The following is a 23,912-nucleotide window of genomic DNA, read 5'->3' as shown; positions in this document are numbered from 1 at the left end:
TGTCAGAATCAGAATGCATTCATTCTTCATTTTTATAGAATACTATTGTTGAAGACGCCCTAAATGCAAACATATATGTTGCAAGTCACAGTCTGATGAAACCTGCAATAATTACTCTACCATTAAAGCATGAATTTCAAGTAAACAGTAAGTCTAAATAATATTCACATATGCAGTTCATAGGGGGCATACATACATAGCAGTTACAGCATGAAATAATATTTAAAACTATAATATTTTACATAGATAACTTTTAAACAGCCTATATCATTTTTATTTCACAATTCTGACTTTTTATCTTGCATTTGTATTTATATCTCACAGTTCGGACTTTATAACTCGCAATTGTGAGTTTATATCACAATTCTGAGGGAAAAAAGTCAGAATGGGGGTATAAACTTGCAATTCTGAGGGAAAAAAGTCAGAATGGGGGTATAAACTTGCAATTCTGAGGGCAAAAAAGTCAGAATGGGGGGTATAAATTTGCAATTCTGAGGGAAAAAAGTCAGAATGGGGGTATAAACTTGCAATTCTGAGGGAAAAAAGTCAGAATGGGGGTATAAACTTGCAATTCTGAGGGCAAAAAAAGTCAGAATGGGGGGTATAAATTTGCAATTCTGAGGGAAAAAAGTCAGAATGGGGGTATAAACTTGCAATTCTGAGGGAAAAAAGTCAGAATGGGGGTATAAACTTGCAATTCTGAGGAAAAAAGACAGAATAGCGAGTATATCTCACAATTCAGTTTTCCTTCTTGTGAGTTGTGAGATATAAACTCAGATTTGTGAGAAAAAAAGTCAGAATTTTGAGATATAAACTCAAAATTAACTTTTTTTATTCTTTCATCCATGGCTTCCACGGACTGCTACTGCAAAACTTAGATCTTACGGATTTATGAATGAACTGCTCATTTTAAAATCTTCCAGCTCTACTGATATTTGTTATGACATCCGCTTCAAACATTATATGCTCATCAAAACTTCCATTAACTCTAAAATAAGTAAATCCACTTCACCAGCTAATTACTCTTGGACAGCGATGCCATAGAAATATGCAGAGCTACCGCAAAAACGGAAGTTCGAAGACAAAATTCTAAAGATGGCTGCACGCTTGTTTCTCTGGCGCATAAGGTCTTGATTTCATGGTGACTTTAATTAAAATGCAACTTCTGCTAGCAACCATTAAACAATCACCACATAAACCTTTACTATGCGGAGAATGATCAATATATATCTCTGGATTCATGCGTGAGCCACATTTTATCATAACTTGCTCATTAAAGATGAACCTAGTATGTTTTTGCTAACATTTAGTTCTTATTCATCCCAACAGCAGCACCAGTGTTTTTGGATTGCACTGTGACCAAAGTGCAGTAGCGCCCCCTGCTGATCATAAGTAATATGCACAATAAAACAAAATGCTATTACTCATACTGAACATTTCAAATGGTAAAAGTAGTTTTTGTATTGAAGCGTCTAACTTACCCAGCATCAGAACGTTTTCATCAGTTCCCACATGCTGTTTGAGAAGATGTTCAAATTTAGTGAAGTCTCCGAACCACTCGAAGCTCTCCTCCGTCCGGTACCGCTCATTCCAGTAGTCCACATCTTTATATCTGGTGTTAGAGTCCGGCAAATATTCCATCCTTCTTTAAAATATAATCGAAAGTCCTACTGTTATTAAATTATTACAGGCTTGTTATTACTTAAATATGCATTGCTGTGCTGTCATATCAACTAGGTTTGTATTATATCACCATGACAAGCCCAGCGGTGAGTGGGTCTGATCTGTATTTTGCTTAATGTGGGTTCATAAACAATGATTTGTTTAAATGCGGTTTGAAGCTGGCAAACTGTAAAATAAACATCGGTATCTAGAGGCTCTTACCAGCTCAATATATTGATCAGTTTTAATATTAACTAAAACATGCGTGTCTAAAACACTGAATAAAAGAATGGACGAAACTACTAGCGGGTATTTTAAAATAGATCTGAGTCTGACAAGACAAACCACGTGTGTGTTTTCATGCACTCTAACCTCGCGTGGTCATCGTGACGCCATGTCAAAATAAAAGTTTAAAGGGTTAGTTCATCCAAAAATGAAAATAATGTCAATTATTACTCACCTTCATGTCGTTCTACACTAAGGTGACCAGATTTCTGAAATGGAAACCGGGGACATTTCCTATTTGAGTGGTCAAAATATCATAGAAATCTCTTTTTTTTTTTATTATATATTAATTGAAAAACCGGGGCAATACATTTTTGAATGTTTAATTGCTGTGGGTTCCTTATACTATTACATAATTATTAGGATTTAGTTTGATTATTAGGATTTTTGGTCTGGTTTTAATATACAATTCACCAAAAAACTATTACACTATTCATAGTAACTGCTGCAAAAGCAGTTCAAAACAGTATTAAGTATGACTTTACAAAAGCACATTACATTAGGCCTACAAAAATAAAACAAAATAAATATAAGATTAATAAAATGGCATTTAACAAATTTTTTAACATTCATTATTGAATTTAATATTTTCATTTTCACAAGCTGTTTATACTGTATACAGAATTTACAACTTTTTAACGTTTAAAAAAAAGTTAAAAGTTAAAACTTTTAAGTTTAAGTTATTTGTAACTATTATTGCATTTTTACGGAGCCCCTAAAGGGACATGATGGTAGAAAAAAAAAATGGGAAGGAAGGAAATTTTACTTGGTGGTGGAAAAAAAATTTGGGATGGGAGGAAATTTTTTTTTTCAAATCTTTTGCGTTCCCTCGCAAAGATTGCGTTCCCTCGCAAAGATGTTTTGCGTTCCCTCACAAAGATTGCGTTCCCTCGCAAAGATGTTTTGCATTCCCTCGCAAAGATTGCGTTCCCTCGCAAAGATGTTTTGCGTTCCCTCGCAAAGATGTTTTGCGTTCCCTCGCAAAGATTGCGTTCCCTCGCAAAGATGTTTTGCGTTCCCTCGCAAAGATTGCGTTCCCTCGCAAAGATATTTTGCGTTCCCTCGCAAAGATTGCGTTCCCTCGCAAAGATGTTTTGCGTTCCCACGCAAAGATGTTTGCGTTCCCTCGCAAAGTTATAATCGTTCCCTTGCTGTGAGCTCAGACAAACACTTCCTCTTTAATGTCCCGCTGGCTGGCAGTAGTGTTTTAGTTAGTAACATACGTTAATAATGCACACAAATAATGCGCGGCTCATAGAGTTTGAACTTGTTGGACTCAAAAATGAATGCAGTCAGTGCTTATGTCAAGCAGTTCGGTTGGTAATATATTCACAGATTCGAGCTTCCCGGATTAATAACTCGTGAGCTCAACGTTGTTAAAACACAAATGCAGCTACTTCCAATCATAGTAGCCTAGACAACAAGCTACAACAACCCAATTTTCCTCAAATGTGTTTATAATAAATTGGTCTCTATGAGCAGGCGGCGGAGATACACGCCTGAAGGGACCGTCTGAAAAGTGCAAAACCTGAAACCCTTTTGCTCATTTTATATTACGAAAAATACTCAACAACTTCACTGTAACATTCTGTACTGGCACCAAATTCAGTTCATACATCACTGCTCTCCTGCTGGTTATAGGTGCTACAACACTTAGTTTGGCAAGTAGCACTTAAAGGCCTTCTTTACACAAATGATGTTGGTACACAGCTTACATACAACAGCTTTTGCATGATAATGGCTTACTGGATTTGATGGCATTACAATTTATTTAATATTTTTACTAATAACAGTTAAGTTATTATTATATTATTTTATTTAATAATTAATAATCATAAACGTTATGCATTTTTTTTTTTTATCAAACTAAGTGTTGGGTTTTGCACTTTTCAGACGGTCCCTTCAGGCGTGTATCTCCGCCGCCTGCTCATAGAGACCAATTTATTATAAAGCACATTTGAGGGAAATTGGGTTGTTGTAGCTTGTTGTCTAGGTTACTATGATTGGAAGTAGCTGTATTTGTGTTTTTAACAACGTTTAGCTCACGAGTTACTAATCCGGGAAGCTCGAATCTGTGAATATATTGCCAACTGAACTGCTTGACATAAGCACTGACTGCATTTCTTCATTTTTGAGTCCAAGTTCAAACTCTATGAGCCGCGCATTATTTGTGTGCATTATTAACGTATGTTACTAACTGAAACACTACTGCCAGCCAGCGGGACATTAAAGAGGAAGTGTTTGTCCGAGTTCACAGCAAGGGAACGATTATAACTTTGCGAGGGAACGCAAACATCTTTGCGTGGGAACGCAAAAGATTTGAAAAAAAAAAAAAATTTCCTCCCATCCCAAATTTTTTTCCACCACCACGTAAAATTTCCTTCCTTCCCTTTTTTTTTCTACTACCATGTCCCTTTAGGGGCTCCGTACATTTTAGACTAATTTTAAGCACAAATTAAGTTGAAGTGTATTATTTTTTTTTTTTTATTTATCTGAGTGTACCTTCACCACGTTATTGTATGTGTGAAAATTGCTGCGTTACGACTGCGGAACATTTGTGGACGTTTAAAATTGTGCAAAACAATCCCACACCCTGTTGAGGCCCTGTTATAAAACACATACAAACAGTATTACTTTAGTTTAACAGGAATAGAATGATACCTTGAGGCCGATAACAATGTTTATTTTGATATTTGACTGTACTTCATGAACAGCTGCGCGCGCGACCAAGTGTAGCTGCACAGCCCCCTCTGTTGGTGAATATAATCACTACACGATTGCTCCGATAATCAACAGGCCAAAAAACAAAATAACGACTTTTCAACAATAGGTATGGGCCGATTGCCGATTTTGTTTCGAATTTGATTCGGATCTCAAACGGCTAACGCTAAACTACTGAAATCACGTGACTTTGGCACTCCGATTCACTGATTCGATTCGTAAAGCTCCGAATCAGTGTTTTGAAATCGGCCCATATAGATATTATTGAAAAGTCATCATTTTGTTTTGTTTTTTGGGCGCACAAAAAGTATTCTTATCGCTTTATAATATTAAGATAGAACCACTGAACTCAAATGAACTGATTTAAATATGTTTTAGTATTTTTATGGACCTTAAGAGTTTGAATGGCTTTCCTCTCAATAGAGGCCTCACTGAGACATAGGATTTCATCAACAGTATCTTCATTTGTGTTCCGAAGAAGGTCTTACGGGTGTGGAACGACATGAGGGTGAGTAATAAATTACGTTATTTTAATTTTTGGGTAAAATAACCCTTAAATAAATTATGTTTCATTGCACACAATTATTGTTTCTTGCATCTCTGTCCTGCTACTACTGATTTATTGTCGATTGTTTAGTTGTAGGTGCTTCCAATCACAATAAATCGACACTATGTCATCATTTAGTTTCCTAACTGCCCATAAAGACTATTATCAGCCTTTTAAAGCTTGATTGTCTCTCTTTATAGCAGGATTCATCTGCACTGTTTGCAGCTTGTCAATGTTTTATTGGCAGTCATTGTTATTCCGATGTTCATTGATGATGATGGTCCTGTAAAGACTTGGTAAATTGTTGATACAATGTACCAAAAACGAGACTGGGGGTAAAAGAGTAAAATAAAAAAAACCAAATAAAAAAAACCAAGAATAACAAACATAATACATTAATGCTTTGAACATAAACTAATGCAGACAAGACACTCAAACATAAGTGAGATGGTTAGCACAGAGATTTTTTGGAAATTTCAGCACTTTTTACTTATAAAGCATTATTTTACCATAAATTTATACGTATATATACTTTCAAAATTAATAGTTTTTTGTTGTTGTTGTTGTTACAAAATATTTGTTTTTGGTTTTTCACAACATTCATTGTACTATAAAATTGCTTGAGTTGTCTTTAATTGCCACATTACCGTATGTGGTAAGGTTACTTACCCACTTATTAACTTAGTAACTTTTTAACGTAGCATTTTTACATTATTTTTAAGTAAAAAAAAAATGTTTTAAAAAAAATCTCGAAACCACCACAATTCGCATTCGGGTAGTGTGGCGCCCTCTACCGATCAGTTGAACGTGACGCTTGTGAGTGGGCGGAGTCAGTGATGGCGTACTTCCTTTGGCGCGCTGTGTGAAATTCAAAGCTGCGACTCAAACCGTTCAGTCAACCAAGTTAACTTTCCACGGATTAGTTCATCTGGTCAGGAGCTGTTCAGAATAGATCGGTCGTTTTACACGGTGGGTTTTCGAATATGTCATATTACTTCTTTAAATCTTGGAAAGTGTCGTTTACTAGAGGAAATTAGATTTATGTGTGTTTATACTGTGGGTTAGCGTAGCATGTTAGCTTACCCTTGTGTCAAACAAAACAAACATTTTGTTTTGGTTTGATAAAACTCTTTTTTCCCCCCTTTATTTTGCGATTATGTTAAACGACATAAGTACGAAGGCTTCTGTAAACTAGGCAGACGAGCTTTATGTAACGTTAATCGTGTGTATTTTCTGCTGCTGCGTTCTAGTGATTTTTGTTCCTACAGATAACGTTAAACCTTTATATTCACTGCTGGTTGTTTAGGCGTACAGAGATGTCGTGGGATTTTATGGTGCCGGTTTGTTTGGATGATCTCGTGAAGTCTGGTGCTGTTAACCAGTATGTGGTTCAGGATGTGCTGTCTGCCAAACAGCTCCCGTCTCACATCAACAGTAAGTGCTGCTGAGCTCGTTTAATCTGTGTAAGTTACATTTTATATGCTCTGATCTGTAGTGGAGTAATTACTTTATTCTGTCTCTTACGAAGGCTTTAAAGCAGCACTGAGAAGTCAAGGGCCCCTGTGCATCCTGGAGCATTTTGACACAGCATACAGTGTTTTGCAGTACGTGTGGGCATATTCCCATAAAGTTTTATATATCAACTTTATTCAGTTTTACAGTGCACACCAATTTTGTTATACAGCCTATGTTTTAGTCGCAGTTAAACTTTACATGACAAGAAACCAATATGGGCATTAAACAGAACCAAATTTGTAATGAGAGAGAGGAAAAAAAGAATATTTACAGCTATGTTATGAGCCCTGTTAAACAGTAACCCCATGTGTTGCCATGACTTTCTCTAAAAATAATTTTCTGATTATGTTTAGACATTGTCGCACAGTGGATGTGGCGGTGAAAGAAGACATGCTGGAGTTGCTGATACAAGGTTGGTATCTCTCATAGTCGAACTAATTAGCATTTCTAAATAACTTTGCAATTGATCAACTGTATTTCCCACAATGTATCACAATGCTCTGTTCTCAGTGGTCAGGGGCCTGTCGGTTTCCTTGCCGACTCTACTCCTGTCGGGCTCCCTGTCAGCTGTGGACCGCAAACAGCAGCTCAACGCTGTGAAAATGAGTGTTTTTCTGCTCTGCAAACTCACAGAAATGCTTGAGAGCGACTCATACAGGGAGACTATCGTCACTGCACCCAGCAAGGTATGCTATTAAGTTTTTCATGAGTGTTTATACTATGCCCTGTGATGATAAAAAGGCAAATATGAGCGTATTGGCTGGGATCTTGTGTTCTCTTGCTCTCTGATTGGTGGGTAATCTTGGTAGAGCAGTGGAGATTTGCTGCGCTGCTGTAAGGGCCCACCCATATCAATGCCAGCTGTCTTTCATAATACAATTCTCCTTTAGAAATGGACATTTGTGGCTGATTTGGCAGCTTATAGTGTGTGTGTGTGTGTGTGTCCCTGAGTGTGTGTAAATGTATCAGTTAGCAAAGAGTCACATCTCCTAATGGGCCAACCAGCTGTGAACCTTTTCTTTGGTAATCTGAGGGCAACAACTGTTGCTTCTGAGCTTTTTGGTTGTGTGTACAACATATTAAACATCTTTGTTTCTTTCAGGGTCGTAAGAAGGATAAAGTTGCTGGAAAAGGTCTCCTGCAATGGGACAGTGAGAGAGAGACGATTCTTCAATGTTTGACTCAACTGTTGCAGCTGGACATTCGCACTCTGTGGAGTCTGTCTCTAGTAGAGGAGGAGTTTGTCAGGTAATGCACTGTCTTGCTCTTAAAGCGAACCCCTGATGTTAAGACTTGTATGGCTTAATATAACTTAAATAATGTCTCTTACTGAAATATGTAGTGAAAACCCCATTAAAGGCTTGCGTTATTTAAAAAATTCACATTGTTTTATACATATTTTGGACAAAGGGCGGCGCCATTTTGTTTAGGTGCGTAGTCAACGACGTCAAATGGTTGCACTGATTGTGGCTCCGTTAACTTGATCCCACTGTGTCACAACTATGTCTTCTGTGCAGCCTTTTTGAGCCAGAGCGTGAAATTAGTGAGGATGAAAACTTTGAAGCAGTTAATTATGAATTATATCAAAACGAAGACGATCTGAGGGTTGAGGAGGCGAGAATGGGACAAAATGGATGGTATCTCTGTGGCAATTGCTTGCCGATGCTAACCGAGAGGAAGAGCGTTTGCTGTAAGGAGATGCAATTTCTCACCTGTGGTCTACTAAAAGCCTCAAAGTCATCAGGGTTAAAGTGGAGAGAACAGAGACGTGGGTCTTTAGGAAGTTTTGTTCATCTACAGGTATCTTCCCCTTTTCTTTCTATTTTTTTTTTTTTTAATAAATCCTTAGGGAAGCAGTGAAGACTTGCATCGCTTCTCCTTTTGCCCTTTGACTGAAAATTGCAGCCAGAAGCCACACAATGTGGCATCATATTGTATTTTTTCGGGTTGTTGTGATTAAAAATAGCAACAGTTAGCGCCAGTTGCTTGCTCAGCACAACCATTTGACATCACTGACTGTGCACCTAAACAAAATGGTGCCACCCTTTATCCAAAATATGTATAAAACGATGTGGATTTTTTTTTTTTTTTTTTTTTTTTTTTTGAATTTAAATCTTTAATTTTTTTTTTTTTTTTTTTTTACTACATATTTCAGTAAGAGACATCATTTAAGTTATATTAAGCCATACAAGTCTTAACACCAGGGGTTCCCTTTAAAGGGTTAGTTCACCCAAAAATGAAATTTCTGACATTAATTACTTTCTCTCATGTCGTTCCAAACCCATAAGACCTTCGTTCATCTTCAGAACACAAATTAAGATATTTTTGATAAAATCCAAGAGCTTTCTGACCTCTGATAGAGTGCAGCACAATTACCACTTTCAAGGCCCAGAAAGGTAGTAAAGACATTGTTAAAATGGTCCATGTGACCACAGTGGTTCAATTAATGTTATGAAGTGACAAATACTTTTTGTGCACAAAAACAAAAATAACGCACAAAATATTCTCGTCGCTTCATAACACTAAGTTTGAACCACTGCAGTCACGTGAACTATTTTAACGATGTCTTTACTACCTTTCTGGGTTTTGAAAGTGGTTATACATTGCAGTCTATAGGGGGGTCAGAAAGCTCTCGGATTATATCAAAAATATCTTAATTTGTGTTCCGAAGATGAACAAAGGTCTTATGGGTTTTTGAATGAGAAGATGTCATTTTTGGGTGAACTAACCCTTTAAACTGTCAGTCCCCCTTGCTCTGTTATGTTTTAAACTTTGTCTTCATTGATCACAAGTGTCGTTTATTTTTGCTTCGTTTGCATCGTTTATGTAGCTGTGTGACATGCTGTTGCTATAAACTCCTGGAAAACCCCACCATAAGCCATATGAAGAGCAAGTCCACCAGAGACACCATCATTCATGTGCTTGGAATCATGGTGAAGAAATACAATCACATGTTGGGTGGGTTTATATGCACATCATGTACCCACAAGGGGGTTGGCTATTCTGTAGATGTTAAGCTGAGTGTGTTGTCTTGAATATGCTCTCTATGTCTTGTACAGGAGCATGTGTGAAGGTGATTCAGCTCCTGCAGCACTTTGAGCAGCTGGCATCAGTGTGTGCACAAGCTGTGGCTGCCTGGAGCACAGAGTACGGGGTCAAGGCCATCGTTGGAGAGATCATGAGGTGAAATTTAAGGCTTTTTGGTGTTACTCATATACTTGGATGGTGTTGCTGTGTATATAGATTGTGCTTTACAGTCTGATTCAACCAGACTTTGGTTACAAATAAATAAAATGGATAATTATAGTCTACATGAATAGTTCTCAACCCTTTTTGACTCCAAGGCCTCCTTTGTCTAAGTAAATATTAAAGGTGCCCTAGAATCAGAATTTGAATTTACCTCAGCATAGTTGAATAACAAGAGTTCAGTACATGGAAAAGACATACATTGAGTTTCAAACCCCATTGTTTCCTCCTTCTTATGTAAATCTCATTTGTTTAAAAGACTTCCGGAAAACACTCGGATCTCAACATAACACCGACTGTTACGTAACAGTCGGGATCATTAATATGTATGACCCAAATATTTGCATAATGCCAGCCCATTCGACGCATTAGACAAGGAAAGGCAGTATTAACGGCTGGATCTGTGCACAGACAAGGTAAGGAAGCAAGAACAACAGCGAAAAATGGCAGATGGACCAATAATAACTGACATGATATGATATTTTTAGTGATATTTGTAAATTGTCTTTCTAAATGTTTCATTAGCATGTTGCTAATATACTGTTAAATGTGGTTAAAGTTACCATCGTTTCTTACTGTATTCACGGAGACGAGAGTCGTTGCTATTTTCATTTTTAAACACGTGCAGTCTGTATAATGCATAAACACAACTTCATTCTTTATAAATCGAGAGCTCGTGGGTCAGAGGAAGCGCATCTCTTAAAGGGGCCGTGCTGAAAAAATCAGTGCATAGTTAATGATGCCCCAAAATAGGCAGTTAAGAAAATTCATTTTTTTATTTTGAGCTGAAACTTCACAGACACATTCAGGGGACACCTAGGACTTATATTACATCTTGTAAAAAAACAATCTAGGGCACCTTTCAAAGACCCTTCTATATAAGCTATATTCTAGTCGACTAGTTGTCATTCATTTAAGTGATTTAGTCGACTAATCACGCGTTTATATTAAACCATATAGATCATAATAATGAGCCTTTAATTGCTTATATAATACATAGCCTAATATGCGCTCATATTGGACGCGCCGATATGCTCGTTTCGAGCTAAACCCTGTGGCCCGTGATGTGACATTGATGTCCTTAGACACGAAACGATCGGTTTGTGCGAGAAACCGAACAGTATTTATATAATTTTTTACCTCTAATACACCACTATGTCCAACGGCATTCATCACTCGATTCGTGAGGTCTGATCGCGCTCTGACAACGGCAGTGATGTCTTGCGCATATACTTCAATGAGTAGTCTATCAGGCTACTATATATTTTTGAAATGCATAACATTTTGGGTATGAATTTACAAGCAGAGTAATATTTTTAATATGACATGTCATTACCATGATATAGCGTTTTGGTTGTACTGCTCATCTTGATGCTTTTCATCCAATTCAAAATCTCCATGTGTGTATTTCAGAGAGATTGGTCAAAAGTCGAGTGAGGAACTAGCTAGAGAAGGTTCAGGTGTGAAGGCTTTCTCCAGCTTTCTGTCGGAACTCAGTACTCTGGTACCCGAAACCATGATCCCCAACATCAGTGTTCTCCTGACACACCTGGATGGAGAGGTACAGTCACACATGTTCTCTTTTGCATCACTGGATTCTTGCCCAGTGATGAGACCAAGGCGAATATGAGCCCACTGAATTTGAGTCTGAGCTCTCCTGTGTTCCCATTGGCTGGTAATCTTGGCTGGGCAGTGAAGGTTTGCTGTCTTGCTGTAAGGGCCTGCCTACATTCAACAAGCCTCTTCCTCTTAAATTTCTATCCTTTGAAGATGTAGGGAAGGAGAAAGGAGGAGGCTTACATTTGTTTTTTTTGTGTGTGTGTGGGTCGCAGGTTGAGCCTCAGGTCTCTGCATTAATTCTGTTGGCGCTGAGCTCTCTCTTTGGTAATCTGAGGGCAACCATTAAAGTTTTTCTATAAAACGCACACTAGAGCAAAAAAGAAAAATGTTAACATGGTGTTTGTTTGGACAGAGTCCGAGTCTGCGAGTGGCTGTGTGTGAGGTTCTCGGGGAGGTTCTGGTCCGGGTTTTGTCCGGTGATAAACTGGATGATTCTGCTCGTGCTGGCCGAGATCGCTTTCTGGACACACTGCAGGAGCACATCCATGATGCCCACTCACATGTCCGAGCACGTGTGCTGCAGGTCTATGCACGTATTGTCAACAGTAAGGTGAGTGGCTTGTTGGTCCCCCCTTTCAGGCCAACAGAAAATAAGTTGTATTTTTCTTGAGAGATAATTCATCTCCCTTCTCTCTCTCTGACAGGCCTTGCCACTATGCAGGTACACTGAAGTTATGGAGCTGACCGTCGGGCGTCTGGGTGATAAGTCTGTCCATGTGTGTAAGAGTGCCATCCAGCTGCTGGCTGCCTTCATTGCTCATAACCCTTACAGCTGCAAGGTACAAACATGTGCAATTAAAACATCTGGTAGAAACTCTAGTGTTGAAATTTGCTGTCAGTAAGCCTTTTTTAAAATATCCTTTGCTGAGTAAAAGAATTTGAAGAATCAAAAGTGACATTTAAAGAGGTTTACATTTTTACAAAAAGGTTTCTATTTCAAATAAATGTTGTTCTTTTGAACTTTCTATTCAAAGAATTGTGTAATTTTTTTAGTAATATTTCACAATATTTGTTTTACTGCATTGTTGATCAAATAAATGCAGCTTTGGTGTGCATTTAAAGGGTTAGTTCACCCAAAAATGAAAATTCTGTCATTTATTACTCACCCTCATGCCGTTCCACACCTGTAAGACCTTCGTTAATCTTCAGAACACAAATTAAGATATTTTAGTTGAAATCCGATAGCTCCGTGAGGCCTCCATAGGGAGCAATGGACACTTCCTCTCTCAAGATCCATAAAGGTACTAAAAACATATTTAAATCGGTTCATGTGAGTACAGTGGTTCAATATTAATATTTTAAAGTGACGAGAATATTTTTGGTGCACCAAAAAACAAAACGCCTCATGGAGCTATCGGATTTCAACTAAAATATCTTAATTTGTGTTCTGAAGATTAACGAAGGTCTTACAGGTGTGGAACGGCATGAGGGTGAGTAATAAATGACAGAATTTTCATTTTTGGGTGAACTAACCCTTTAAGACTTCTTTAAAAAAAATAAAAATAATTTATAACCTCAAACTTTTGAACAGACATTAAATGTACCTGCTTTTGTTTTCTCCATGTTAAGTTAAGCAGTGTAGACCTAAAAAAGCCCCTGGATAAGGAGATGGCCAAATTAAAAGAGATGAGAGATGCCCAGAAAGAGCAAGTGCCTGGTATGTTGCTTTTCTAATTGAATTGCTCCTTTCAGTCTTCAGCTATAGTCTGAGTCACTATCAATTTGTGTCCAGATGTAAGATTTTAAGCTTTGTTTGTAGTTGCAGTCATCACAGCAGCCGATCTTTGGGACGCAATGAAGCCTGAGGTGGAGATAACCGTGAAAGCACAGCTGGAGCCTGGAAGTGAGGAAGAAAATGATAATGAAGAAGAAGAGGAGGAGGAGGAGGAGGAGACGACTGGGGGAGAGGAGAAAAGAAGCGACAGGGATACTGCTATCCAAATTGCGCAGCTTCTCCGAGAAAGTAAATACAGGTACATGTGAATTAACACCCATTCTCTTAAACCCTTATTTCTGCATATAGACATGCAATGTGTGGTGTTTAACTGTGTGTAGGAAGGCGGTTAGTCTGTGTATGCGGGCACACTCCCTGTTCCCAGAGTCGGCATTCTTCTCAGGTCTGGCTGACTTGAATGCAGAAACGCTCATCGACACACTTGCAACACTTTTCAAGGGTATGTGTTATTTGATACTTTGAATAGCCTTCTAAATAACTTCCATATTAAAGCATCTTGCTGAGGTGCACCATGATGACAGACAGAAACTTGTTCATTCCCACCTGCCTAGATTAGATGATAGGGTTCTTAGTCCAAATAAAAACATGAGTATGATGTGTATCTCTCTCTCCTCTCAGGCCCAGATCAGGAGACACCTGAGACCGTGGCGAGCGATGCTCCACTCACCCCACAGAAAGAGGGTGAAGTCAATGAAGGGAAAGAGAGTGAACTAAAGAAGCAGGAGATGTTGGTTCAGTACTTGAAAGACACAGAGAGCTTTGCTCTACAAGTGGAAAGAGCCATTGCTGTCATTAACAACATGCTGTACTGGAAAACTACTACAGGTAATTACTATGAAGTTCCTCTTTCTTATTTCTTCTCCTCGGTAATTTGTTTTCCTAAAATATACATCACAATACAGAAGATAACATCTGTTGCTACTACTGTTTCATCATGACTTTAAACATAAATTTTTCTCTGGTTGGTCTCCCTCTTTCAGTTGTGCAGGAAGCTGTGCAGTTCTGTGTCACAGCATTTGAGTTTAGTGTGGCCAACTCCGTGTGTGGAGTCAGAAAGATGCTGCCTCTGGTCTGGTCCACTGATGTTACAATCAAGGACGCTGTCATCCAGGCCTACAGACGCCTGTACCTCAACCCTCACGGTGACAACACCAGGTATGCAAACATTTTGGTTTGCTCCTTAAGGCTAAGAGAACAATTTAATGTACTGTAGCTCAAATGGTCTTTTGTGTTTGTCCATCAGAGCTAAGGCTCAGACTTTAGTGGACAGCCTGTCAGAGCTGATGGTCGATGCTTCATTGGGGACCATCCAGTGTCTGGAGGAGATTGTGAGTGTCTTTAGCTTCTCGTGTAAGCAGTCAATCCCATACTACTACTTTTGACAGTTGTTGTTTTTCTTTTCTCGGTGCAGGTCCAGGAGTTTTTCAGCAATGAGAGTGCCCTGCAGACTTCAGTGGTGCAAGTTTTGTGGGAGAGGTTCTCTGGTAAACGAGAGACTAAAGCACTTCACAGGAGAGCTGCAGTGCTACTGCTGGGCATGGCAGCACGGTGAGACTGTTAAACTCTTCATGCTTCCTGGATGTGTTAGTCATTAAATCTGTTGAACTGATTTAAAGGGTTAGTTCACCCAAAAATGAAATTTCTGTCATTAATTACTCGCCCTCATGTCGTTGCAAACCCGTAAGACCTTCGTTCATCTTCGGAACACGAATTAAGATATTTTTGATGAAATCCGAGAAGTTTCTGAACCACGCATAGGCAGCAACATCATTGCTAATTTTCTCAGAGCTTTGAAAAGTGCAATGACAATGCTGCCTATGTGTGGTTAACTTTTCATTATTGGGTGAACTAACCATTTAATGTCACAGCATAATAATCTTGCCCAATGATGAGACCAAGGCGAATGTGAGCTCAGTGGGTAAGAGTCGGAGCTCTCCTGTGCTCCTGTTGGCTGGTAATCTTGGCTGGGCAGTGGAGATTTGCTGCTTTGCTGTAAGGGCTGGCCTACATTAAGAGTTCTTCCCCTCAAGCTCTCCTTCAGAGAAATGCAGGAGAGAGATGGGAAGGGTGGTCATAGTGTGTGTGTGTGTCTGTGCGTGCGTGTGTGTATTTGTTTGTGTGTGTGGGGGGCACAGGTCGAAACTCCGTTCTCTATAATGTCCAATGAGCTATGAGCTGGTTCTTTGGTAATCTGAGGGCATTCCTGTCTTTGTCATGCTGATTAAGTAATATTTTAAGGCATGGTGTACTTTACTTTGTCTAACTTTTTGTGTATATACTTTTTGTTTAGTGCTGAGCGGGAGGTGGTTCTGAGTAATTTGGACACACTCTGTTCTGTTGCTCTGGGTGAGAAGGTTGCTGAAGATTATCTGCTGGCTCGAGACGCACTCATCACCATCGCTAATATAACTGACCATGTGAGGGTATGTATACACTTTATGTATGTATCTTACCATTGTAAAGATAGGGGTCATTAATATTTTCTTAATGTTTTTGAAAAGTCTCTTATGTTCACCAAGGCTGCATTTTCTTCTAAATATACAGTAAAAACTATAGTATTGTGAAACGTTACAATTTAAAAATAAAGGTTTTAACTATTATTTTAAGATTTTAAAATGAGAATTCTTCCTGTGATGGCAAAGCTGAATGTATAGCAGCCATTACTCCAGGCTTCAGTGTCACATGATCCTTCAGAAATTATTCTAATATGCTGACTTGTATGTTCTTGTGTTTAAGCAATCCAAGGGTGTCCCCTTCAGGCTTCCTATGGACCATCATCTCTTCAGCTGTCTGTCCCAGGCCATTGCTGATGGTATGTTTGGTTTTGTTTTTTTGTTTTTTTTGGTGGTGTTTACACCTCGTTTTAGCTTTAGTATTGGGTGACCTGATCAAAAGTGTGAGTTAAAAAGCCGTACCAAAAATTTTAAAGCCCATGCTTTGCCACATTTCCCCCAGTGATTCGTTTCATCTGAGTAGGTGGTCCTTTGTGAAGGATGTGTTCACTTTTATGTTTCAAATGTGATGTGGACACGTGTACCTGACCACCGTTATGTCTCCTAGATTCATAGAACCTATATATACTTGTATTTAGCTTTGTCTGCTTGTGATTGGGTGATTCAATCTGTTGATGCTGGATCATGTAACATGGTCTTTCTCTCATTTCCTTATTTCTTCTCATCTTGAGTTCTCTTTCATACATCTCTCCTGTTTGGTAATGGCTGTATCTTCATTTGAACAGGAGTAGTCCAGTCTGACCCCCATTGGCAGACCTTCATGGAACAGGCTGTCCGTCTCATCTACTACTTAGCAGAGTCACCCGACCAGCTGTGTTCCCGCCTCCTCCAGCGCTCTGCTCGTCTCCTACTGGAGCAAATCACAGAGGGAAGAGAGCCCAACCAGGCACAACTGCAGGAAGGCGAGTCTCAGGGCTCTGAGGAGCAAGGTAATGTGGACACAAACTTTTTGCATAATGCATAACTTTAGAAAGGAAAAAAAGAATTTATTCAGCAGGGACATTGTTACAATTAAATCTTTCATCTAAATGCTCTTTTGAACTTTCTATTCAAAGAATTGGTTTACATAGTAATATTAAGTAGGACAACTGTTTCAACATTGATAAGAATGTTTCTTAAGCACCGGTATGTTAAAATAATTTCTGAAAGATCATGTGACACTGATTGGAGTGGTGGCTGCTGTAAATTCAGCTGTGCCATCACGGGAATAAATTACATTTTAGGATGTATTAAAATGGTAAATGTATTTTAAATAGTAGCAGTATTTCAGAATTGTACTATTTTATTGTATTTCTGATCAAATAATTGCAGCCTTGGTGAGCATAAGAGACCCAAGCATTTATTTTTTTCATGCTTCTTATTATTGAGTAACATTCTCGTTCTTTTTCTAGTGAATTGTGTGAGCTTGGCCCAGGTGCTGTCACTGTGTGGAGCTGTGGCCTTCTGGCAGGTGTCTCACCTTGAGAGGAGTGTCAGCTCGGAGCTACGGAGGAGGAGAGGAGAAAAGGAAGAGGAGGAGGAGAAAGAGAAGGCACCTGCCAACAAAAAGGTTAATAAAGACAGGCCTCTGATCGGTTGTTACCTGTTTTCTGCAAAATCACATTAAAGTGCTGTTCTATCATACTGCTGCTGACTGATTTGTGCCTTTTCTTGCTAGGCTAATGACAGTTGTGTGGAGGAGGAGCTCGGGCTAGTTGGCGCTTCAGCTGAGGACACTGAGGCGGAGTTTATCCGCAAGATCTGTGAGACTGAGTTATTAGCTGGTGAGCCCTTCTAATAAAACTATTTCACTATTTTGACATTTTAGCTTGGAATGCAGAAATGTAATCTTTATAAACAGGTTCTTGAACAATTTTTTTTTTTTTTTTTTTACCTGATCACTGTTGCTCTGTTATTTTGTTACTTTATTTTATTATTTTTGCTTTGCAGAAGGGAACATGTTGAATGCATTTCTACCTCTGCTGGTGAAAGTTTGCAGCTCTCCAGGAAAATATTCCCACCCTCAGCTCACTACTGCTGCCTGTCTGGCTCTGTCTCAGTATATGATGATCAGGTATTTCTTTTTATAATATTTTACGCTACAGTTAAAACATTTGCGGCCAATAAGTTGTCTTTATTTTATTTTATTTTTTCATTTGATTCTGTTATGCTCAAAGGGTCCATTTTTATTTTTTTTATATATATATATATATATATATATATATATATATATATATATATATATATATATATATATATATATATATATATATATATATATATATATATATATATATATATATATTTTTTTTTTTTTTTTTTTTTTTTTTTTATTTCTTAAACTCCTGTTATGGCTAATCTTTTGTAACATTATGATTTTCTTTACTGCCAAAACTTTTAAACAGATAATGTGTAATATTTGTTTCTTTGGGCAAGCAATATTAACATTAACATTATTTCTCTAGTCCTTCTGTTTGTAAAGACAATATCAGGCTGCTGTTCACTGTGCTGGAGAAATCCCCACTTCCTGTTATCAGAGCCAACACAATTGTTGCTCTTGGTGACCTTACAGTCCGCTTTCCCAACATCCTGGAACCCTGGACACCCAACCTTTATGCCAGGTAGTTCCAAGCCAAAAGGTCTCGCATGAATTTCTGTCTGAAAAACTACCAGCGGTCTTGGAATGTTTTACATAATCAGTAGCTCCAGAAATTAATTATTCTTACTACCTTACTAAATTACATTGTAGTCATTTTAAAGTTTGATTCATTTCGATTTAAAGCACTTTACTAATTTAGGCAGAGAAGTAATTTCACTATTTGGTTGGCATAGGGCTAAGTTGAAATGTTTATTACTGTGTGGTGGTTTGTGGTGATCAGTATTGTAACTGATTTGTCTTAAGGTTGAGTGATGAAAATGCATCTGTGCGTTTGACCGCCATCACGGTTTTGACGCAGCTGGTGCTGAAGGACGTGATGAAGGTCAAAGGTCAGGTCAGTGAGGTTGCAGTGCTCCTGCTGGACCCCGAGCCACACATTGCCAGCCTCGCTCTCAACTTCTTTAATGAGCTCTCTGCAAAGGTATCTTTTCCACTGCAGCTCTGCTTTCTCCCTCTCATCTCATCATACCTCCAAAAACGAGAAGCCCCATATATATAATACTCTGACTATATCTTCAGGACAATGCCATTTACAACCTGCTGCCAGACATCATCAGCCGGTTATCTGATCCTGAACGTGGAATGAAGGAGGAGGATTTCAACACCATAATGAAGTGAGCTATCATTAATGCTGTTAGTGCAGTTTCAATTATTCTGCATGACAAACATGATAAATCTCTTCTTTTTAACTTTCTCTCTCAGACAACTGTTCTCCTACATCACTAAAGAGAGACAGACGGAGAGTTTAGTGGAGAAGCTGTGCCAACGATTCAGAACAGCAAAGTGAGTATCAGACAATGGATGCATTTCCATTACCCCTCAAATTGCGCAAATTGTAATTGCGAAATGAAATTACGTTCAATGGAAATACGCCAATTTCGCAAAAACTCCCAAACATCGCAAAAAAGATTTTCCACCTCACATGAGGTGGTTTTTCATGCAATTCGTAAAAGGAATATTTTGCAAAACTGCAATGAAAAGTTTTTTCGCATTTAGGTCACCTGACGTACAGTCACATCATCATTCTTTAAAGATGGCACGTATGTTTGTACAGACGAGACTGGGTGCTTTTCTTTTTTTTTTTTTTTTAATGCATCTCTTTCCTCGTGCCTCAGCTACACCCCATAGATGCGACGGGAGGATGCAAGAAAAGAAAACGAGGATGGGTTAATCAAAGGAAATCTTATTTGTGTATTGGGATATTCTTGATCCCTGAAGTGTCATCAGCATCATGTTGAAGTTTGACATCTAATACTAATAGTATTAATCTATTTAACCATTAATTAATATAATGGGAACTAATGGTATCGGATGTCTATGCACCTGTGCATCCTCGCACATAGCTCCTCAGGGAGCTTTCTCACTCCTCGTTCCTCACCTCGCGGTGCATTTATAGAATTGAAATGGCCTTCGAGGTTTTCTTTGATCAGTTTCCAGGTCACAGGATGGAGGAGCGAAGAAATGAGGAAGCATCCATTGGAGTATTGAAAAGCACCCATGGAAGCATATAAGGGAGAATGGCTTCCAGAAGCCATGGCAAATACGACGCTCCAAATAATGCTTTCAGAAAGAAGTATCTTTTAGAAAATTACTCATCACGAGAGTTTGTCGTATAACATCGGTTAATGGAAATACCATCATTTTGCAATAGTTTATCGACATTTACAAAATATAGCGCAAAAAGTTTTGTGCAAATCTGTAATGGAAACACGACTAATGTGCAATTCGTCTTTCTGCACGATTCTCTCTAGGCTACGGTTTCACAATGAAAATAGTTCTTCCATTATTTTGTGTACTTCAAAGTAGGGCTGCAACTAACAATTATTTTGATAATTAATTTGCCGATTATTTTTTGATTAATCGGATGAAATCTAAAATTATTATACATTTTAAGAATTTTTTTTTTCTAATTTATTTTAATCCAGTATTTTAAACAATGTTACTCCACATCCCGCCCAATGCCGTCTTCCAAACAATGTAATATAAAGTCTAAGAAAACAAATATAGTGAATGTAGGTATCTGTTGGCTATGCTGTACATTGTAAGCAAAAAAAGGGTTAAAATACAAATTCTATTTGAAACCTAAAAACTGTGCTTACTATTTTAAAGCAAAAATTAAAAATAAAACCGAAAGAACAAAATGTTAACTTGTACGAGGTATGAAGAACACAAGCATTCACTCGTCTGAACATGGTAATTATATTACATTTAATGGGCTACTCCAACAATAGTGTCTTTACTTTTACTGGTTTCATAAATGCGATTACTTGTTACATATATTTTAAACCTATAATTAATTTCTAACAAAAAAATATTTTTAGCAAAATTTGTATTTTGGTCAGAATTATTGCTAAATCAATTTTGATTAGTTGTTGCAGCCCTACTTCAAAGATGTCCAAAGATAACATAGGCTGATGTCGTTCCCCAAAATCAAGTTTAAAAATGGACAATGAGAGCTGTTTTTGTGGTGCACAGGAAAATATTGTTAGAGCAACCGTTCTTTTGTGAGATTGGGCTGCTTTGACAGATAAGTCCGACTCTCCCTCTTATGTGTGATCTGTTCTGTCTGCAGGACGGAGCGTCAGTGGGCAGATCTAGCCATGTCTCTTTCCCTGTTGTCTGTGTGTGAGCGAGGTTTCAAGAAGCTGCAGGAGTGCTGGGACTGTTACAGTGATAAACTCACTGAGCCTGGAGTCTATCAGCCTCTCCTGTCCATTGCGGCCAAACTCCGTAGAAGAGCAAAACAACAGTTTAAGGTACTACATTTGCGAATGTGTGGTGGCAAAACGTTGTATTATACATACACGACCATTGATTGGGACTTGGTGACCGGTTGCTATTTTTTCTAGTATGTTAAAAGTAGCTGTATTTGTTTTAGGCTCAGGTTGAAGACTATGAGAAGCGTTTGACGGCTGTTCACACTAAAGGGCTGGAGAATGTGGAGAGTGAGGAACAGCAGACGGGAGACACACAGAGCCAAAACCTACATACGCCACTGCCACCCAAGAGTGTTCGCAGAACCACACGAGGTGAAGAGTTCGAGCAACTTCTTCACAAACACAATAAATAATTCTGCTCTAAACTGAATCTCATTATGCATCTTCATATCCTTCAGGTCGTGGTAAACCGAAGATGGACGACAGTGACCTTGTAACCCCAAGAAAATCTCGTTCTCGTCCCAAACCCGCCATCACCTTCACCAGTGATGAAGAGGAGGAAGAGGGTCGGTCACTTTCACAATCTTTTTTTTCTTTCTTTTTTTCTTAGTGTTAAATGTTCAGCAGAGTTCTTACACTCATTAACATGCTTCATTCTGATTCCTTTGCAGATGCTGTCATGGCTGAGAGTGAGACTCCTAAAGTGACTACACCCATCGCCCGCACACGACGCACTCGTCTCAGACACTGAGCACTCTTTCTGTTGTTGTGGGGGTTCGTTTGTTTTTTTTTGCTTTGCTTTTCACTTTGCTTTTCAGTCTTGTTTTATACCTTTTTATCATTTAATCTAATCTAAACAGATTATGTCTGTGACTGTTGTAATTTTAAGTGTTTTAGTCACCATCAGTATGGTATAATCTTATTTTATTAAACATTTTTAAACCACAAAAATGGCTCTGAAGGTTTATGTTGGTATATACAATTTTTATATTTTATTTTATTAGGGGTCCAAGCGTGTAGCGTTGAAACCCTATTGTAACTGTTACCCCTAAAAGTGATCGGGCAGACCAAACTGTAAGTCGTAGAGACTTGAAACTTTGAGGGCTGGTAGTACTCATACCGCCTACAGCGTCACCAAGCCTCACCCCGACCGGCCTGACAGGGGCACTACAGCGGTCAAAAGTACAAAATGGCTCATAACTCCTGAACCGTTAGGCCCAGGCTCAAGTGGCGAAATTTTCAGGTATATTGGGTTTTTTGAAAAACCTATTTTCGCGAGCTAGTCCTAGGTTTTTCGCCCGATCGGAACCAAACCAGTGCAGACATGTTCTCTGGAGTCTGAGTATCAAAAGTTATCAAAAGTCAAAATTTTGGTTCACGGTCACCAAGGGGTGGCAAAACGTACAATGTGGGCGGAGTCACTTATTCTAAAATGGCTATAACTGGGACACTAGGTGGCGCTATAACTTAAACAGCTGTAACTACGCAACCGTTAATCTGATCGACTTGAAATTGTCTTAGTCCAAGGGGCCATGATAGCCTATGAGGACATTGGCATATCTCAAAAAACATGTCCACCATCGGCCAATGAAGTTTGAGCACCTATTAGACAAGGTTAACAGAGGTCCGACGTGAACAAAACTCGGTGGGCATGTTTGACTCACCGTCCAACAGGTCTGTGAGAATTTTGAAACAAATCGGCCACTAGTTGGCGCTAACGAGTTTTACGCCTCGGTAATCCCGTGGTGTTTCACAGGTTCACAAAATATGCATATCATTTGATAGATCTCCTCATGCTGAACAACTTTGCCTCAAGAACCAATGCTGTCAATCAAATCATTCATTAATTATTTGCAAATATTTGAAAAATCAAAAACTAGTCCTAGGTTTTTGGCCTGATTGGAATGAATCCGGTGTAGGGCAATTCTATGGACTCTCTAGATCAATAATTATCAAAAAAAGTTGACTTTTACCCTTTGAGTCGCTATAACTGGGTCATTTAGAAAATGGGTGTGGCTAAATATACCCAAAAGCCTATAAAACCTAAAAAAAATTTTTTTAAAAACTCAGAACTTCACGAAATTAGATGAGCGCATGTAGCATATGACTCTAAAGAAGCACGCCAATTTGTGTAGATCGGACCATAGGTGGTGCTATAATTATGAAAACCTTAAACATGTTTTTAATGGTTTTAGATGAATTTTATATATAAAATAAACTTTGGATGTGGTTGACTTATTTTCATGGGAGTCACGTCTTTAGACTCCAGAATCCTTGCCGAATCCAACGAGACCAAACGTGGTAGGTTTCGCCTTATGGTTTGTGTTACGTTGTGATTTAGCGCTTAAACTTTTGCGAATATCTTCGAAATTGTTAGTCCGATAGTGACAAAACCACCATAGGAAACACAGAACCTAAGTTAGTTTACTAAATGTTAAAGCCCAAATCTCTACATTTTAATAGGAAGTGGCAAAAAAGTCTTTCATGGGTCATTTTTTTTATGCTCTCATATATGTGTCTTTAAAGGTGCTAAAGAGGATCTTTTCGTCGACTGAGAAACCAAAGACTGTTACTGAGTTTTTGAAATGAGCACATGCGTAAGAACAACCCCCCTTCCTTTCGAGGGAACGCCTCCCAAAATTCGTGCACGAGTATTGGAACACGAGTGTTTACCACCGGCATTCTCTGTGTCGTGTTAGTGGATTCATTATGTCGGACTCACCGCAGGTAACTCATAATCTGCAGTTGTTACTCCTGTCTCCGGACAAAAACA

At 38.6% G+C, this 23,912-nt stretch overlaps 2 protein-coding genes and 3 non-coding genes across 6 annotated transcripts in view; 4 read left to right on the top strand and 1 right to left on the bottom strand.

Annotated features, from left to right (window-relative positions):
- Positions 1 to 2,042, bottom strand: part of ece2a (endothelin converting enzyme 2a) — a 105,507-nt gene extending 103,465 nt beyond the window's left edge. The window contains exons 1-2 of one of the 2 annotated variants that reach the window (XM_048162481.1): positions 1,885 to 2,042; positions 1,482 to 1,645 (exon numbers count right to left, since the gene is read on the bottom strand). In XM_048162481.1, the coding sequence (XP_048018438.1) occupies positions 1,482 to 1,641 (160 nt within the window). In that variant the 5' untranslated portion in view covers positions 1,642 to 1,645; positions 1,885 to 2,042. Of the gene's footprint in view, positions 1 to 1,481 lie in introns of both variants that reach the window. The other variant, XM_048162482.1, reaches the window with a different exon arrangement.
- Positions 2,043 to 6,023: 3,981 nt separating this feature from the next.
- ncapd2 (non-SMC condensin I complex, subunit D2) lies at positions 6,024 to 22,090 on the top strand. Its single transcript, XM_048162763.1, has 32 exons — positions 6,024 to 6,184; positions 6,522 to 6,649; positions 6,744 to 6,819; positions 7,084 to 7,142; positions 7,241 to 7,416; positions 7,833 to 7,978; positions 9,561 to 9,688; positions 9,790 to 9,913; positions 11,390 to 11,537; positions 11,949 to 12,146; positions 12,241 to 12,375; positions 13,166 to 13,253; positions 13,356 to 13,569; positions 13,652 to 13,770; positions 13,950 to 14,156; positions 14,312 to 14,486; positions 14,575 to 14,659; positions 14,743 to 14,879; positions 15,622 to 15,754; positions 16,068 to 16,143; positions 16,570 to 16,773; positions 17,236 to 17,393; positions 17,502 to 17,607; positions 17,774 to 17,897; positions 18,289 to 18,444; positions 18,726 to 18,903; positions 19,002 to 19,096; positions 19,185 to 19,265; positions 21,055 to 21,238; positions 21,361 to 21,511; positions 21,598 to 21,705; positions 21,811 to 22,090. Exons 2-32 carry the CDS (start codon positions 6,532 to 6,534, stop codon positions 21,888 to 21,890), a joined length of 4,167 nt encoding a protein of 1,388 aa, XP_048018720.1. The 5' UTR covers positions 6,024 to 6,184; positions 6,522 to 6,531; the 3' UTR covers positions 21,891 to 22,090.
- LOC125252024 lies at positions 7,453 to 7,767 on the top strand. The gene has a single exon (XR_007181119.1). It is a non-coding gene; the product is annotated as a small nucleolar RNA U85 (small nucleolar RNA).
- Positions 11,578 to 11,874, top strand: LOC125252022. Its single transcript, XR_007181117.1, has one exon. It is a non-coding gene; the product is annotated as a small nucleolar RNA U85 (small nucleolar RNA).
- Positions 15,212 to 15,531, top strand: LOC125252023. Its single transcript, XR_007181118.1, has one exon. It is a non-coding gene; the product is annotated as a small nucleolar RNA U85 (small nucleolar RNA).
- Positions 22,091 to 23,912: the final 1,822 nt, after the last annotated feature.

Source organism: Megalobrama amblycephala, linkage group LG17 (assembly GCF_018812025.1).
Source record: "Megalobrama amblycephala isolate DHTTF-2021 linkage group LG17, ASM1881202v1, whole genome shotgun sequence".
NCBI classification, from domain to species: Eukaryota; Metazoa; Chordata; class Actinopteri; order Cypriniformes; family Xenocyprididae; genus Megalobrama; species Megalobrama amblycephala.
Note: the sequence above shows the minus strand (reverse complement) of the source record. Positions and strands in the feature narration are given on the sequence as shown.

Bases quoted from the DNA above. Each gene is read 5' to 3' on its own strand.
- ncapd2 (XM_048162763.1), top strand. From the start codon at position 6,532: ATGTCGTGGGATTTTATGGTGCCGGTTTGTTTGGATGATCTCGTGAAG. The intron at 6,650-6,743 runs GTAAGTGCTGCT...TCTCTTACGAAG, and splicing joins GCTCCCGTCTCACATCAACA to GCTTTAAAGCAGCACTGAGA. The intron at 14,880-15,621 runs GTGAGACTGTTA...CTTTTTGTTTAG, and splicing joins CTGCTGGGCATGGCAGCACG to TGCTGAGCGGGAGGTGGTTC.